Consider the following 18,577-nt stretch of genomic DNA (forward strand, 5'->3'; position numbering starts at 1 on the left):
TGAGGTATTGTCTAAGGGTTCCTTTCCATCACCATCACCGTCCCTGTCCCCATTTAAACAGTGTGAATTAGAATACAGCTATGTACGTTAGTTAGATGGAAGGCACATTTCCCCCATCTCGGTTCAGACTGCTAAAGAACTCAATATGCACAAGAGGAGTAATTGAAGCGGCACTGGAAAGGGTATTTCCACTAAGAGATAATCGTCGGGTGACATGGGCTGCAGCGACACTGCTGCTCCAAGTGGCTATGGAGATAGCCTCAGACTGGCACTGGCTCCGCATACAAATGCAATTACCTCTCTCTACAACAAGACTTCATTAGCTATTCTGTGCTCTGCTCCCTCACCCCGACGAGCTCCTTTCTGCACAACACTGGGCACCAGGGAAGAATCCTTCTTCCTCGCGTATCTTCATGTCTTTCCAACCATATATTTTGTGTGCTCAGTGGTGTGTGGTAATTTAATCGGGAATGATATAAGAAAGGGCAATCATGGTCTTTTTGTATACCTTACTCTGTCTAATCATTTGAGTGTGTTTCCTTCATCTTTCCTAAAACCTGATCATCATTTTGGGTAAGAACATGTATCGTTAAGGTGTTTCCTTCTTGGAAGTCACATACTGGAAAGTCCTCAGTTGCATCCATGGAGCCATCTTTATTAGAGATACTCTGGTACCTGCCAGTTCCTAACTCTCCAGCAGAGGGAGCTCTAGAAAACATAGCTAAGCCACCTCCACACACCTACCCCCTCATTGTCTGGCATCCCTCCATGGTGTCCTCCCTTATCTCTCTGTGTCACATGATGAGATTATGACACCTTATAGGACAATTTACAAGTTCTCCCCAACCCATGGAGTTACAATAAGGCTGGGTAGGCTGGGCTTCCTCCTGCTACCCTGTCCACTGACTGCGAGAGTGAGTGATTACTGGGGTCACCTGAGGCCACTTTTATGGTGGCCTTGATACTATAAAAATGAAGCAGGAGTAGGCAGTTCTTCCTGAAGTCTTCCTAACCCTGCTCAAGAAGAACTTCCTGTCTGGAAACAATACTCCTTAATTCATCAGTGTCAACATTATTACTATCTCTTACATCTCGGTGGTATCCCCCAAAGCCTTTGAATCAAGCCTGGCTCACTGTTGTTTTCATTAAAAGACACACATTAGAATTCACCCCCTTTCCTTTTTCTGCTATTGCACCATTACTTTATGAATTAACCAGTTCAGTAAAAGAGGGAAGGGGCGGATCTGCTAATGGTCTCTTTCATTGTTCCCTTTGAAACCAAATCTGAGCACAAGGTGAATCACTGGAGGTGACATCAGATGAGTCTGACAGCAGCACTGCTGGGATAGGCTGCAGACAAAGACTTTGCCATTTATCCTTAAAACATTTCTAAACTAATTAAAGCATATTTTGACAGGAAGTAGGGATGATACGGCAGAAAAGTTTTACTTAAAGGACAGTCCAACTCGAATCTCTTTTAATCTTTCTTCGTGCAGAACCTCCCCTTCATTTGAATATCTTAGTTGGTCCAGATCACAATCAAAGGGGTGTCATTTTAGGGGAAAATGTGATCGTGTCAACATTTTCCGTTGTGAAGAGCTAGAACTGTCTGGTGCTTGGCATTGCAGTGAGCTAGTGAGCAGTGGGGGGCAGCGGTCAGTTGTGGGCGGCATTGCATATGCATTTGCAGATGTGGAGACAGGATTTTTGATGGAGAGGTGTGCTTTAAATGGCCACATATTCCCTACCATGCACAGGCCCTGTCTGAGTCCCCAGGCCCTTTCTTGTTTTGTATTTGTAAATAATCGGCTTCTTGGATTTCAGAGTTGGAAAGGATTTCTTTGTAATTCTGTAGGACTTAAAAGGGGAATGAATACCAGTCCACAAGAAAAGGGAACACAAGCCCTGAACCCCAGGCACCCAGATCTTAGAGCCTGGCTTTGACATAGCAGTGCTTCCAATCTTTGCCTGGTGCCACTTCCCCCGGAAGCCTTTATTTCCTGAAAGCGCTTCATGACCTTTTGTCCTTTGGGTATTTTTCTCAAGCCCTGTATATTTCCATGGCAAAATCCTATTTCATAGTGAAGTATGTATTTTCTACCCATGACAAAGGCACACATGTATTACAAGACCAGATCCATCCACAAGTAGGTAGCTTGGTCTTGAACACAATGCCCTTCCTGCCTCCCTAAGCCAACTGCTCCTAGAAGCACAGGGATTTTTCTGCTTTGTGGAGAAGACAGCTGGGTTTCCAGTGTTTAAATGTGAGACAGATGGGGTCAAGTTCATTGTCCTACAGGGCTCTCTGTCTGCCAACAAGCAGGTATGACAAATTGCAATTTGGGGACATTGGCAGCTTTCATGGACCCCTGTGTCCTTCAGCTTCTAAGATAACCACAGACATGTGGCATTTTAAAAATCTCCCAATTTGGAACCTGCTTCAATCTTTCCCAATCCCACACATGCTTCTAGCAGAGGAGAGGCTCAAATTATGATACAGGGATATAGGTCCTCAACTTAAGACTACGGTCCTTTCTCCTTAGTAAATAATCAGAGGTTGCAAAGACTCTGACCTTGAGTTAAGCTTTTACCCTTTGCTCAGATTGTTGTCATAGAGACCATCATTTCTATCTCCCATGTGCATCGGGTTTTGGTACTCAGATGGGACCCTGAGCTGCTGCATCGCATTAGCCATCATTGTCCTTCCTTGGGTGATGCTGCCAGTACCTACCCAAGGCCTCCGCTATTGAGTGGACCAACAGCCTTCCCTCTCTTCCTTTTTGACTCAGACCTTTAGTTGTTCTGCAACAAAATGCTTGCCAAAAAATATGTTTTTATTTACTTGTTCCTTGACTTGTTTATGCTCTTTATGTCCATCGTCGATATGATGTGATTTGAATATTTTAACATCCAGTAAGTTATTCTTGTGTTTGGAAAGAGGGGCACCGTCACATTAAATGCCCAAAAAGAATAGGGGCAGCTCCAGGATACAGCCAGGCTGCTCTGTAGTCTGGTTCAGTTGCATGGCATGGCTCCATTTTCAATACAGAAAAGCAGCCATGACTCCTGGAAGGTAACTTGAAACTCTTTTTGGAGATATCTACGTTTAGAGAAAATGCTCAGGTCTTACTGCAAAAGACTGACCACACCTTAAATCATACAGGTGTGAGCTTTCAATGCTTATAATTTAAATTGAGATGACATACTTATACCAGGTATATAAGAGTTGCCAAGGTTTCTCCCAAGGCAGAGGGTTTTCAGTTAACAAAAATGTTTACATTTTCCTTGGCTTTAAGGTCTATTCCTGTGAACCTCAAGAAACTCTTGTGGCATTTCAGACATTGTGAGAGTCACTTTTGCGTTTTATCTCTAGTAAAGGTCCACAGGCGCTGGGTGTAGCGGCACACACCCTTAATCTCAGCATTTAGGAAGCAGAAGCACCTGGATACCGGTTAGTTCAAGGTCAGCCTAGTCCATCATGAGTTCCAGGACAGCCAGGGCTAGAGAGTGAGACCCTGTCTCAAAAGCCAAACCGAACAAAGGACGACAGCAACATCAAGGTGCGAGTTGGCTGAGCGTTGTCTGTTCTACCTGATAGGACCTTCCATGCCTTACTGAGCATGCGATGAAGACTTGCGAGACTCAGACTTACGGGACGGTGGAAGCGTGAGCTGGCCTGGAGTTAACATGCAGGATGTTCTACAACTTGCTCCCTAAGCCAGAGTAGCTTCAGTGTGCAACACAGAGTCTGTGGAGTTGAAATGTGTCTTTGTTTCATATTACTCTGAACGGTATAATTTTCCACTATTTTTCTGGAAGAAAGGAAAAACTCCACTCTTCCTCCCACCCCATCCTCTGCTAATGCTTTGGCATTGGTTCAGGGTCTGATGGAGTCTGTGAGGCTAAAAAGCCTCTTCTCTATCCTGTTTGTGAAAATGCATCCTGCCAAATCCTGTGGTTAATGCAAAGGTCTCCAGGAGTTGAGGGGGATCATCAGGACTCGGACTTTCTTCTTCACAAGTCTTCCTCAGAAGATGAGGAGGACTCTCATCTTCTAATGTCTGGACACTTACTGGTGTTTTCCATGAGAAACCTTTGGTTAATGTCGAATACTGGTTGAGCCAATTCAATACTCTAGGCTAATTTCCCCCAAAGACAAATTCTTATCCTTCTCCGACTCATTAAAATCACCTTTAATATCACTTTTTATACAAGTTACCCCTGGATTTAGAGCTAAATTTATTTAAATTATTTTCAGTTACCTTGGACCGTGTGCTAATAAATTCTTTTTCCAGTCACCCACAAAATGTTAAATAGTTTTAGCCTGAACATGCTCACCCCATGAACTTTCTCCAGAAATCTTTTCCATTTCAGACTTCTCACATTAGATGACTGGATGAACTCTGGCCCTAGAAGTGTGTTACTCCCCGGGGAGGAATTGCCTAATATACTTGCAGGCTCTAACTGTATTCATGTCATTCGTTAAAACTGGAATGTCCCGACTAAAGCCCCCTCACTGTTGATTTAAAGCTCTTATCCACAGTGTTCATGTTGTGCCAACGTCCTACCTACTCGGTGTGCTCCTCCGGGAGCTGCTCCCTCTGAGTTGGAACAAGGAGTTCTAGACCGAGAAGCCTTTGTGTGGTGCTTGATGTTTTACCTTCACATGGACAGCAACCAAGAACAATCAAGAGCTTTGTGCCCTGGCTGTGGTTGCCTGGGGCGTCCTGGCTCCTTCCCTATTGCCCATGCCTTAGGCTTTAACTTATGCCTCCTATAGAACCATGGCATAGGATGTTTGCAACATGTTGGCCTTCTTCACCCCACCTCTACTGATGCTATGGACCCAGTGACTTTATTCTCATGGGCTTTTCTATGCATTACAGGACATCAGTGGCATCCCTGGTGTCTGTCTGCCTCCTCATCAGATGCCCATTATGCACACCTAGCTGTGACCAGTGGATCCCTTCAGACTGTACTCACCATCCTGTGGGAGTCAGTATCACTGGGGTCATTCAGAGTCTATGTCTAGCTGTGGTTTCTTCTGCTAGCTCCCTCACAAAATTTCCACAGGACCCAGCTCCACTTTTAGAGAACCGGGGCCCTATCTGGGATGCTCAGCTTGGGTTACAGCCATATCTATGTTGCTTGTCAGCACGGACTTGATGGGTATGAGCCCAAGTGGCCTGAAGCCTTTCCACACTGTCCAGGTTTGACCTTTTTATACAGTGCTAGTGATGTTTGGTTCACTTTTTTTTTTTTTAAACAGGGGAGCAAGGAGGACCCTCTCTAGATTTTTAGGCATATTTAGCTACTAAGTTACTACTAACTTTTTTGATAATTTTATTTCTTACTGAAATTTTTTTTCTAAAAGAAGATACACAGATAACCATTAGTGTAAGATAAAATGATAACCATCAGTAGATACAAATCAAAACCCCAATGAGACATTGCCTCAATTCATAAAGACAATACTATTGTTAAATGTTGACCAGGATATAGGAAAAGGCTGTGTGCAACCATGATCACTGGGGTGGTGCTTTTGGTGGGAATGTGCATGGTCGGTCACACCTCTGTGGAGATGCTGTTGGTGGGAATATGCATGCTCACACCTCTGTGGAGATGCTGTTGGTGGGAATATGCATGCTCACACCTCTGTGGAGATGCTGTTGGTAGGCATGTGCATAACCACAACCACTATGGAGAACCCTACTATGCACTCAGGAAGCCAGAATTGCCACCATAAGGGCTACACCATTAGAACTGACATCAGTGTATCCCAGAGATATCTACGCTTGCCACTGCCGCACAGTTCACACCAGCCAAGGCATGAGAACCCTCTTGGCTCTTGACTTAAATCATATTTAAAATGAACTAAACCATAACACCTGTCACTGTGGCCACAATTTGTAAAACTTTCATGAACCCCCCCCCCCCCAATTAGTTTTGACCATGCCTTAAAATCTTAAAATTACTGTCAAGGACCTAAATATAACTTTTACCTATTGAAGATTTCTGATCTATTCTAGTGGGTGTCAATTATTACAATGTTTAAATCATAACCAAAACCACATGGCAAACAGTTGTAGTTTCCTGAGAGAGGATCATGTCATAAGACCATGGACCTTGTAAGTTCCCTGAAAAATACCTGTACATGCTGTGTCCAGAGCTGGACCTATCCCATACAGTGTGGACTCAGGCCTTTGATCTATACCATCCAAAGGACTTATGTTTTACTGTTTTGCCCGACCGCAGTTCTGTAGTCAAGACTATAGATTCCAAGGGAGCAAGCCATCAAAATGATACTTGTTTCTGAGACCACAAAGGTGCATTTACAAGATAAACGTGTGTATGCTCTCCTTCATCCTGGATTTGTATACCTGGGGTTGAGGGTTGGGAGTTGGATGGAAGGATGGCTGTTTAGACAGAACCTAGAATTATGGTCAAAGAAGGAATTTTTTTTTTTTTTGGTCTGATGGACTCTTCCCAGCATGGCCCCCAATGATTCTTGCAATTGCAATTGTGGGTAAACAGCATTTGTCACTCAGAATAACAAAGTGGGAAGAGAATGTTAACATACCTATAGATAATACATGCACTGTTCCTGCACGTGTCACAATTAGCTGTGTCTTGCCCCGTCCGATATGAAAGCCTACAAGATAAGAACAGGAGAGTGTTACAATCGGTGGCTGAGGGTGGGGGGTCAGTCGCTGGCCTCACAGAGCAGAAGTCTCAATTCAGACGCCTTCCCGATATGAGATGCTTGTGATCAGAGGAAATGACGCCTGTGTGTTTACCACTCTGCTTCTGTCTCTGCCTTTATGGTACCAGCCAGTACACGTCTACAGCCAAGATGTCACTGAAATTAAATTTAGAATGTGAACATACGCTCCTGGATGAAGTGTGTAATCTGATTGCGTTATAAGCACGGGGAGTGGAATGTTTCAAAGTAACTTTATGTTTATTGTATTTAAAAAAAAATCTTCCAGGAGAAAACCATGGGTTTAGAGGCTGACAATTGCCTGGTTTTATGACCTTCTTCCTGTTCTGCTCGAGCAGGGGTTGACATGCATGGACTCTGGGTCAAATCCTAACCCCATCCTACATTTGTCTAGCATGTCCAGGATGGATTTTACATTGTTAATGCTTGAAGAAGTATCCAAAGAGTGCAGTCTATAACATGATTAAACAATGAATGTCTCCAAAGGTTTCATTCTGACCATAAATATTGTGATCTTATACATAAATTAATATGCATATAATTTCCTTGGGTTTGTTTTTGGTCTATAAATCCTAGACTATTTCCTCCGAGGATCTGTAGAGAAAACAGCTGCTGTTGTCTGTGAATGTATCTTTCCCATTGTCAAGATGTCTGATGCGTTCTCTGGCTGTGTTGCCTGAAAGTAATGACCTAGTAAGGACAGAACATGGCAGACCTCAGCTCACTCTATAGAGACCAAGCATCATGTTTTTTAGGGGTAGGGGTGTGTGTGTGGTGTGTGTGTGTGTGTGTGTGTGTGTGTGAGAGAGAGAGAGAGAGAGAGAGAGAGAGAGAGAGAGAGAGATATTTTCTGACTCTCATAATAAAGTAACTAAACTGTATTTTTCTGTAGTATTATATTGAAACATGCTTTGCTTTGATGGGGAGGCTCTTCATTTTCTTAACCAGGTCAGGGTAGCCTAGAATACATAGCTCCAACCATTCAACCTCCCAAATTGTTTTATGTGGTGCTTTATGCTCCTTCCCAACTACCTTAGTTGGACTTTCTGGTCATTCTAAGACACATGCATACTTTATTCTAAATATCATTTGCACCAGGGGTCAAACATGAACAACTGAATCTGTCCGGTTGATGGTGAGAGAAGCTTCACCATCTGGACTGATTTCTGACCACCTCAGGGACAGATTTGCATGGATAGCATCTCCCAGCAAGGCAACCATGTGTACACTGGCTGTGTCAACACCAGCCTCTGTTTGTGTCACCTTTTTCTGCTGTGTACACTGTGTGTGTATGCATTGTGAGTTTCAAATTGAAAATAACATTTGTTTCCTCATTTATATTTTGTGTTCTGTAAACATCTGACAGAAGCATTGGCCGCTCAGTGCTGACGTTGTCTCTGTGGACTCGGTAAATACAGGCATGACTTTGAGATCAGTTCAGTTTATTTGAGTTTGGTGGAGTTTATTTGTTAATCAAGTGACCATATTCTGCTCCCAAGTGTTGCCAAACATTTCCTGTGACGAGTTGCATTGAAAGAGAGTTAGAATCACAATATCACTGTGTTCAGATTGTCTCTCTGCTATACTAGGTACCTTTGGATACCCATATCCAGCCTTCCCACCTGGGCCTCATATGCTGCCTTGGCTCTTCCTCATGTATGACTATTTCCTGGTTTTAGCTCTTTTTCCTGAGTGGTAAACCCCAAGGATATACCTGTCTCCTTGTTCCATCTTAGCCAGAGCCCCTCCATCCTCCTGGGTATGTACAGTGCCCTTCTCCATCCTCCTGAGTATACACAGAACCACTCTGTTTTCAGTATCCTCATTTGAGCTTGGCCCCCAGCTTGTCCTTGACCATAGCCCCCATACAGCGAGAAGCTGTACTTGAGCCCACATCTGTGCTTTGACATCCTAACAATGTCTGTCCATTCTGATGTCCTCTCAATCTGCTAGGCTGGGTTTCCCAGAAGTGCTGCTATCCTAATGGGTATGAGCAATAGACAGGTAGTACACCAACCAGTGAGCCTTTTGTGTTAGTCACATCCAAACTCCAGGTTCTTAGAGAAGGCTTCTGTGGTCCCAAAACCATTGTTTGAGACCATCATTGGTACACTTCAAGCTTCTAGAATCTTCCTGCCATAGATCACTACAACCTCTACCACACCTGATGAGCATCACTTCTCATCTCTGCTCAGTCACCTCCAAGCCTCAAGAGTCTCACTCGTACTAGTGCCAGGAGTCTTCCAATTAATTATTCTCCTCTCATTTTATGGACAGGATCTAGCCACACTCCAGGACCAGGATCTCATTATTCTTAGACCCCAGGCTTCTGATGCTCTGTGCTGCCTTGCCTCTACTCAGGGACCTGTGTTTTTCACTACATGTAATTGGCAGCTTGGGATATAGTCGGTGAATCAAAAGATGACAGGACAAAGGCTTTAGGCACCAGAGAGTCACAAGAGGACCCTCTGTCAGGATGGTGGGAGGCTTTAGCAAGACACTGTCCTTTCCTAAGCTCTCCTGAGCTGACTATGCTAATCACTTGTAAAAAGCACACACCTTCATCCCCACCAGTTAGCAGGTACCTACTGAGTCAGGCATGGCTGTGGCTATCCAGATGATGGTAAGTGCTTGTGAAATGCTTACAAGAGGTAGAGTTCACCAGGGAGGGTTGGATGGTCTCCCAATGGTGGCCAGTTACATTTCTGTTTTTCTCAGTGGTATTTTCCATCAGCTTTCCCTATCGGAGACTTACATTGTGGGCTTCATTACCTATCAGGACCTCTCTCAGAGAGACCCTTCTCAATGCTTCCAACAGTTTCTTTCATATCCTTTCTGTGGTTGTCATTTAAAAGAATCAAACAAGTCAGAGAGGGATTAGCTTGTGGTAAACTGTAAAATGCTGACCTTTGCTGTGTGGCTAAGTCACCCCAGGGTTCCTGCCAGCAGCTCTTGTCAATCATTGTCCCTACTGAAATTTTATCCATCAAAGGAGTGTTCTCCAGGAGGCTTCTCAGTACAGTACTCTTGACTAAAGACTCTGTTGTGCTCAGTGCTAATTCATCTTGGACCTCTCAAGCTCTAGGATTTGGTTTCCCTGATCATATTAAGGCCACATTAATAACTGGGAATATGTGAATTGGGTCTGTGCTGCACATACAGAAATAGCAGACTCACTCACTTGAGGGCAGCGAACACTAAGTGCCAATCAGAAATGTCCTTGCTTTTCCCTCTCTCCTTTCCATAAAATCAGGAGGTGAAAGGACTGTCACTCGGTGTCACTATTGTAACTGAGAAGAGCAATGCCAAGCCTCAGACTACTACAGCAAGAGTGTCCTCGGGGCAATAAGTCCCTGATCTCTGATGATTCAGAAGTTCACAGCTGTAAGTGCTTAAGGTACTGGCCTACAAACAAACCAGGGAGGCTGAGAAGGTGCTGACCTTGTAAAGTTTTCTTCCTGACTGCATTCAGGAATCCACACTTTATACTGGGTTGTAAGTTCATTCTTGATTCAAAACCTGGTCCCATTGGATTGTTTGGATAATATGACTCTGGCTCATACAGTCAGAAGTGAGTGCCACAAGGAAGTGGAAGGATAAATTCTGAATAGTTCTAGTCACACAGGTTGAACCCTCTGGACTCCAGTGGCAAACATATTTGTCCTATGTAAAGATAGGGTAACTGTCCCACTGTAGTGACCTGTAAGTTTATAACCTTAACAATAACACATTATTAGACTTGAGAAAATAGGCTCTAGCACCAAGGACAGCACCCAGGCGGGAGGGGAGTCCTTTAGAGAACAGCCTAAAGTCCATCTCTCTACCTACTTGCCCATCCTCACTCATGAGAGAGCGCATACTATCTGGGCATAAGTAAGCATGCCTGTGCAGAGTGCATGCATCTGGAATAGCTCTGAGTTTCAAGCCTCAGGCACCTTTCTCTGTCTGTTTAGAACAGGACCTCTTGTTTGCCTGGAACAAGTAGACTGGGCCATTTGTGAGCACCCAGAGATTTGTCTGTCTTAACTTGCCATCTCATGATCACTGGGATTATAAGAGCATGCAGATAAACTCTGCCTTTCACGCGGCTTTTGGTGACTGACCTCTCATGCTTGCAAGGCAAGTGCTTGGATGACTGACTGATCTCCATCCTCAGCCCTGTGTACCCTTTCATCTTGGCTCTAGCATAGCAGTCTCACTCAGATCAGTCCAAATCAGCCACCCAGAACTTGTTTATCTTTGATGATGCTCTTTAGCTACATCTTTGTGTTAGAATGGGCTTTATGGAAAGGTCCAGGTAACTAGACATAATTGAGTACAGTAGAATCTGGATAAGAACTTGGTGTTCTAGGTAAACAGAATTTAGACAAGTTCAGGCCATAGGGGACCAGTTAGGCGGTCATTTCTGCTCTGATATGAAACCTTATTTCTCATCAAGGGTTTACATCATTTATAAAAGCATAGTAAGTGCAGTCTGCAGAGTACAGCCTGCATCTCAGGGTGTCCCTGTTCAGAGAATCAGCTGGACACCTCACTGTAGTGGCCAGCCAGCACTCACTGAGTTCAGTTCAGTTCTCTAGTCTAGCTACTGAATGCTTTGATAGTAATTTGCTCCAGTTCTTCAGTTGTTGTTAGTAAAAGTCCCTGAATATATAAATATAAATGTGTGTTTTTCTACAAGTGTATCCCCTTTCATATGTACAAGTGTATATTTGTGGTAAAGCATTGGTAATAGTTCCTGTGCTGGATTCTCCAATGTTTCCTTTTACCGGAGCTACATTGTGAAAGAAACAAAAGAAGGGAGACACAGAGCTGAGTTGCTGCAGTGGTTTTTATAGCATCCCATAGTGATACTGAAGGAAGAAGGCTGGCTGCCAACCTCAGCTGAGATATACCAAGGTGCTGTCCTGGCTCCAGAGATGCCATAGGCCAGGAAATGGGAGAGAGAGAGAGACTACCTGCATCTCCCAAAGCTACCAGGGAAAGCTAGGTGGTATGAAGGGTAAAGGGGTGTCAGGGAAGGGTGGCTGGGAGCTCCCTTTTAATCCCCATCCAAGCTGCTTGCTCTCTTTGACAGCCTGAAGGATCCAAAAGAGACAGGACGCACAGTTCTTGAGTAAAAACAAGATAAAGCAAAAGCCAAGCACTATTTGTTTGGGTAGAAGATCAGAAGGAATAAAGACTGAGGAGGAAGAAGAAGAAGAAGAAGAGGAGGAGGAGGAGAGTCTGGATAAACTGTGGAGGAAGAGAGGCAGGGAAGAAGGAGAAGGAGAGGTATGAAGAAGGGCAAGGGGTGGAGAGGAGGAGGAGGAGGAAAAGGGAGGAAGAGGAAGAGGGAAGAAAGGAGGGGCAGAGAGGAGTAGGAGAGGACAGGAAAGAGAAGGAGGAGTACATAAAAGAGGAGCAGGAAGGAGGCGGCAGGGAGGGGGACGTCCATCATGAGGTCACCCTCTCCCCATGCTTTTATGAGGAGCAGTGTCGGACAAAGTTCTAAGATCTTATAGAAAACCATGTCTGGGAAGGGGAAGTTGGCTTTCTAGTGTCCACAGTAATGTTGACTTCGTCTTTTGACCGAGTTCTGTTGTTCCTGTAGTCACAGTGATGCCTACATACTTTGCTCCATAACACCTTTTTGCTTTCATGGTACTGAGAATCAAACTCATGGCCTTGCACATGTGACAACAACCTTGGCTGCACTGTGAGGGATTACTGCAGTCAAACATGGTAGAATGATTAGAACTCCTGGTACCAGGGCAGCAGAGATTGATGGGGCAGGAGGAAGGGGGACATTCCACCAAAGTCTAGGAGTTCAAAAGGAATGGGAGATGCAGTTTGACTGTTCAAAGAAATAGCAGTGGGGGTTTGGGCAGTGAGAATAGGAAAAAGGTAGAGACAAGAAAGGAAAATGGGAGGAAGAGAAGAGGAGGGCTGGAGAAATGGCTCAGAGATTATGAACACTTGATGTTCTTGGAGAGGACCCAGGTTAGGTTTCTAACTCCCATACTGCAGCTTACAAACCATTCAACTCTAGTTCCAGAGGGAGGATCCAGCACCCTCTTCTGATGTCCACAGGCACCAGTCACTGTACACAGTGCACGTACATACATGCAGGCAAAACACCCATCCATGTACAATAAAACCAAACAGATCAGAATAAAAGAGAGAGAGGAAATGTAGAGAAAGCAAAGAGATCTTTAGCTCTCAACCTAACCCTCCCTGGCTCACCTGCCTTGGTGGCTCCATCGGTCTCTGTATTAAGTCTGTTTTGCCTGCAGCACTTGGGGAAAGGTTTCTCTCGGCATTGCCTGTAATGCTGTGTGTTGTGGATCCTTCCCCCCAAATTCTACACAGCCCAAGAGACAGCAGTGACCTTGTAGCTTATTCACCGTCTTCTAAATGGTGTATTAATTTTCAACAAGGTCACATTTCTAGTACCGAACAAAAGCATTTGGCATGATGCTAACTTTGGGGGTGACCCTCCAAGTGTGGTTTTTCAAAACACTAGTTACACAGAGTGTTGGAACTGTCATACTGAATCAACACAAAAGCTGTGTCCGAATCCTGTGGGTATGGCCCTCAGCAAGAGATGGCATTTCTTGCAAATATGCAAAGACTGTCTCTGTTCTCTGTGATAATTTATGTTCTTATCTAATTTATCCTCTTAATTTTGATCTCTCTTTTTTCTTTTCACCTGGTGCCAATTTTTTTTTTCTTTTTCTTTTGCATTCCTGCCCAGCTGTCCCTTCTTGATAGCTAAGCCATCGTTTGTGTCAGCATCTTAATGGGCTTTTCCACATAACAGTCTCAAAGTGACATTAATTAGAGGTACACCATACCTCTGCTACTGGCAAGAAATTAAATTTCGAAAGTCGTTGGAGTTGAATGTTGTAAGGAACCTCACAGGTTCTGAAACTTCCCCAGAAGCAAACCCAGCTTGTTTCTGCATCTGAAACCTCACTAGGAATTTGCCAGATCATGTACTGGAAGTGTACCTAGTTTATATATCAGCTCTTCCGTTGCTAAAGTGAATTTAGACTTTCCCAATATATCCACAGAAACATCTACATCTGTTGTAAGCATTGGAGCCTACATAGATGTAAGCTATCATATGCCAGGATTTAGGGAGCATCTGATGAAAGCTTTGTGATGTATACATACGTCGGGGTGGGGGGCACTTGGGGTAGATGTATATGTGCATGTGTAGCAGACAGAGGTTAACACGAGGTGTCTTCCTCCATCACTACCAACCTTATTTTTTGAGACAGGTCCCTCACTGAATCTGTAGCTCAGTGGCTAGGGAGGAGGGATGTCCCCTTTCTGTATACTTCAGCACTGGTGTTAGCACGGGCAAGCCAGTGCCCACTGTGTGTGCTGGGAACTTGACCTCATGTCTTCATTTCTGTGCAGCAAGCACTTTGCCCAATGTTTTAAGCTTCTTAAAATGAATATCAAGTTGGTTTTCATGGCCAGCTCCAGAGTCATCTATTGTTGGGTCTTCTTAGTTAATGCTCCAACTAGGTTTCTTTCCCCAGTAGCTGCCTCTCAGCTGAGTCAGGCTTTACAGTTGTGTGACCCTTGCTGGGCCTGGGTGTCTAATAAAAGTAGACATATCACAGTCATCTCCACTATTGGCAAAACAATTTGAGGTACTCCTTCCCACCCCCTTGATGATTTGGAAGTGGGGTGACGGTTGCCCGTCTGGTGCCTTCCAAGAGCTCTGGAGGGCCACCCTGGAGCTGCTTGTTGGGAGCTCTTTACTTGCCTCTTGTCTGCCCTCCACTTGCTTTCTCTGTCAAGGGCCTCTAGCATTCAGTATCGACATGGTGACTTCCATCCTTTCTTTGTCCAAGGGATGTCTAGCACGTGCCCTCCTCTGATCAGAAGAATTTGGATGTAGCCTCTGCCTGTCTTTTTCCTAATAAAAAGTTAATATCGGTTTCCTTCCCCCATGCTAAAACTTACCACACCAATCCTCACCCAGGATTACCTCCAGGCCAGTGGACAGTTTGCCTTATCTGTTGACACTATTATATAGGCAAGGATCTGGTGAGCTTGGCAGCGTGCAGCATAGGTCAGTAGTATAGTGGATGACCAAGAGGTATGTTTTGAACACTTACTGGACAAACGGATGGATGCACCAGCAAATGGAGAATACGCATATATATTCTTTCGGGGTCTAGGCAGAAAATACCCTTCTGCTCCTGGAAATGGTAATAGACTGGCCAGTTTGGTGATGTTCCAGCTGGGGAAAGGATGCCTGCCTAAGGGCTATTAGCATTATCCCCTTTCAAGTTTTTCCAGTCAAGTGGGGATAAAGGCCAGTCATGCTTTTTCTCCTCACAGCCAGTTATGAAGATAAAGGGCTCAGCACTTGCACCCTAAGCTGCCCTCCTCACAGGCCTGAGAAAGGTCAGTCATTTAGCATAGGCACAATCTGCGTAAAAGTATCCCTCCATAAGACTCACCCTCATGAACTCCATGGCTTTCTGTCGACAGTGTTGACACACAAACTGTGGCTAGACTGCCATCTCCCCAAATGTGGTGGTGACCCTCTCATTCTGGTGAGGTTCTTTGTGAACTTCGAACTTCTACTATAAATGTACACAGCTTGCATTTCCTTTAATGTGCTTATGCAATGGAGGAGATACCCAGTTGCGAAATAATGACAATAATGATACAAACAAGCCACTTGCCCCAGAAGGCACTAGAAATATCTATTAATAATAAGAAAGATGGCTTTTTAGGGCCGAGCCGAGGCAGGCTTGATTAATTTGTGTTCCGAAAGGAGAGCTAATGCTTAAGCTATAGTTTATTGAAAATTAATGAAAATGAATTTTTTTGGTGGTATCAGCTACACAAAGGGAATAAAAATTAGGATGTGAGTTTATGGTACTAAGATGGACTTTCCCTTCTGGCTGCCATTTCTCTCCCAGTTGAGCCCTATCAGTCAAGCATGTTGTAATGAATGGAGGTTTCAGTTTGAAAGTGTGACTATGCATTTGCAGGTCTTGATAAATACTCACAAGGGCTTTTATCCTTTATTTATAGATTCTTTTGATGTGTTTAGATTAGCTTAGTTAACAGTTTTAACTGAGGCTTTTTGCTTCTTGAAGCTTGGGTGCTTTTTCAAAGCTGATCTTGCATTTGTTTGAGAAACAAATGTACCTGACCTCTCCTTGCTGAAGATTCAAATCTAACTGAGGCCGGAGAGATGGCTCAGTGATTACCAACACTTGGTGCACTTGCAGGAGACCTGAGTTCAATTCCCATATGGCAGCTCACGACTATCTCTAAGTCCAGTTCCAGGGGATCTGACACTCTCTTCTAGACATGATATGTACTGCATGTTCACATACACAAAGTAAAACACAAAACTTTTAAGAAATTTTTATATCTTGGTAAAATGATTTGTAAAGATCCTTGTTGTCCATTTTGAGACTCATCTGGGAATACAATCTATTGTATAACTCATGAGATGTTGATCTAAAAGATTTTACTCCAGCCAGAGGGGAGGTGCACACAGCTTTAATGATAGCACTCAAGAGGCAAGGGGAGGTGGCTCTGTCCGCTTGGTCTATAGAAAAGGTTCCAGGACAGCCAAGCTCCACAATGAGACCCCCTCTGGGCTTTGGAATACATTCAGTGTTTCCTTTATATTGTATTAGATTCTTCTGCCTTATTGTTGTTCAACCTGCTTCTGTTTGTTGTTTTTATGTTGCACTGAAAAGTTTGTTTTGATATATTGTTCACACATTGCTCTAATTTGAATCAGTGTGAGGAAGTAAGAGCCTGGCTGGTGGGTAGGTATGCCATGAGTCGCCGCTGCTCATCGCGGGAGCTCTTTTCCTCGGGGGAGATTCAGCTTTCTTTCTTTCCGAGGTCCCTGGACTTTCGAGATAAATGATCTTGATTTTTCTGCAGTGATCACACCAAGGGAATTGCTCTTGGTCAAGATGAATCCCTAAGAATATATGCTGTGTGGGAAATGGTGGTCTGTGCTGCCTCTCGCCCTGGAAGTGTTCTTTCCCCCAGAGATTGAATTTCATTTTGTGTGAGCCAAGGGTAGAAGGAGACACGAGCAGAGTTTCTGTAGTCCCTTCAATCATAGCGGAACCTGGAGCTGCAGTAGCCTGAGAAATGCCTCCTTGTCTCCTTCCATGTACAGACCTGCTGAGTCCCCAGGTTCAGGGAACTGCAAAGTCTCATACAATGACCTGTGAACTCTGACACTCCCTCCTGACCTCTCCCTTGACCTTGAAGAGCCTCTGGAGCCCACCAAAGCCTCAGCTCTCTGCTGGAGATCATTTACCTCAGATTGCTCTGGGAAGGCTCAGAAATGCTGTGTGGATTGTAGGTTGCCCCAAGTAGCTGCACCGGATGTGCTGAGCTCTGAGGGGCTCCACCTGGGTGCCCTCCCTCCCATGTGACTTTGCCTCAGACCCAGTGGAAAGTAGAGTGTAGAGATTTTTGCATTGCTTAGCAGAAATTGCATGAGGTTTGAAAAAGTATTTGAAAACCAGAACTCACATTTCTTCTTCCTTTTTTTAATCTGAATTCTGGAACACAAATCCATAAATTTCATAAATGTTCATGTCATGCCTTGAATTGCTCATTTTATCTGCAAACTGGGTTTCAGAGTTGCCTTGTGGCTCAGTGGTGAGGTTTCTATTCAGTGGCCAACTTGAAAGGCTGGGGAGATATTTGAAAGCTACTTTGGCATTCTGCTCAGGAAGATTATTTAAATTCCATTTTCAGGTATATATGATACCTACACGAAGCCCAGAGCAAGAATGACAAATGTGTTTTATACACCTACAAATATATTTAGCTTTATTATTTTTTTTTATATTAAGAAGGGAAGAACCTATAAGTTCCAAGAACTTCAAACTAGTATTTACAGAGCTATCTAAACGTGAGTGTTAAAGGCGGCGCTCCCCGTGACCCTGTGAGTTAGATAAAAGCGCGTGCGCCGGGGAGGCTCTGACATACACTTCCGCCTCAAACGTCACAAAACTAAGAAATGCACTCGAATGTGGGAATGTGACGACTTTATCACAAGTCAATAAAAGCTTTGGACTTGTAATAGAAAAACAGTACGTTTTCCTGAAGCCTTCTACGAGAATGCCACCCTCCCCTGAGGCCTCCTGGGAAGCAAAGGCACTGGGGAGGTGTCAGGACAAGTGAAGGGAAGGAAAGATTGTTCTCTGTGTCTGCTGAGCAGTAGTCAGGGCTTTCCCTCAGTAACTTCTTTTTTTTTTTTTTCCTCAGTAACTTCTTATGAGTATTTTAAGATGGCTGCTGAAGTTGTAGTACTTCTAGCTGTTTCTGCAAGAACATGCTCTTAGGGCCGAAAGGAACCTTCTTCCAGACAGAAAAATGTATGTCAGAAAGCCAAACCTAGGTGGATCTGGACACAAGTCCAAGTTCCCGGACTCATCTCAACTCCTGGTGCCTCTGAGCGAGGGCAGCGGTTCCCCCAGAAGCAGAGTTTGAAGGACAGTGCCTCGAGTCTATAATCTTTAGCCCCTCTTCATCCTCCAGAATAATCTAACCCATGTACCAAAGCCAGAGGAGACATTCCACATGTTCTAGCCTACCCGCCTTGACCTGGGGCTTACTCCTGCAAGGGTATTTGACAGAGAAACTAACTTTACAGGAAAGCCGGGGCTGCAGGTCCACATCCTCTGTGTATGGGATTCTTCTATAGGTTTCTGTGTTTCAGAAACAGAGTATAGACTGGACTTGTAGCATAGACTGGACTTGAACTCAACGTCATCCTACCTCAGCCTCTGCAGTGCTGAGATTCCAAGTGTGAACCATCATACCTGTCTTTCAAGTCCCCCGGGCAGGCAGGTC

The 18,577-nt window shown here is 44.3% G+C and overlaps 2 protein-coding genes across 2 annotated transcripts in view; one reads left to right on the plus strand and one right to left on the minus strand.

Annotated features, from left to right (window-relative positions):
* The window catches only part of Dock1 (dedicator of cytokinesis 1), a 497,315-nt gene that overhangs the window by 218,049 nt on the left and 260,689 nt on the right, over positions 1 to 18,577 (plus strand). The window lies entirely within an intron of this gene.
* Positions 1 to 18,577, minus strand: part of Insyn2a (inhibitory synaptic factor 2A) — a 56,376-nt gene that overhangs the window by 10,418 nt on the left and 27,381 nt on the right. The window contains exon 3 of the mRNA XM_021168434.2: positions 6,581 to 6,652. Within this exon, the coding sequence (XP_021024093.1) occupies positions 6,581 to 6,652 (72 nt within the window). The remainder of the gene's footprint in view (positions 1 to 6,580; positions 6,653 to 18,577) is intronic.

The sequence above is a fragment of the Mus caroli genome, chromosome 7 (assembly GCF_900094665.2).
Source record: "Mus caroli chromosome 7, CAROLI_EIJ_v1.1, whole genome shotgun sequence".
Lineage (NCBI taxonomy): Eukaryota > Metazoa > Chordata > Mammalia > Rodentia > Muridae > Mus > Mus caroli.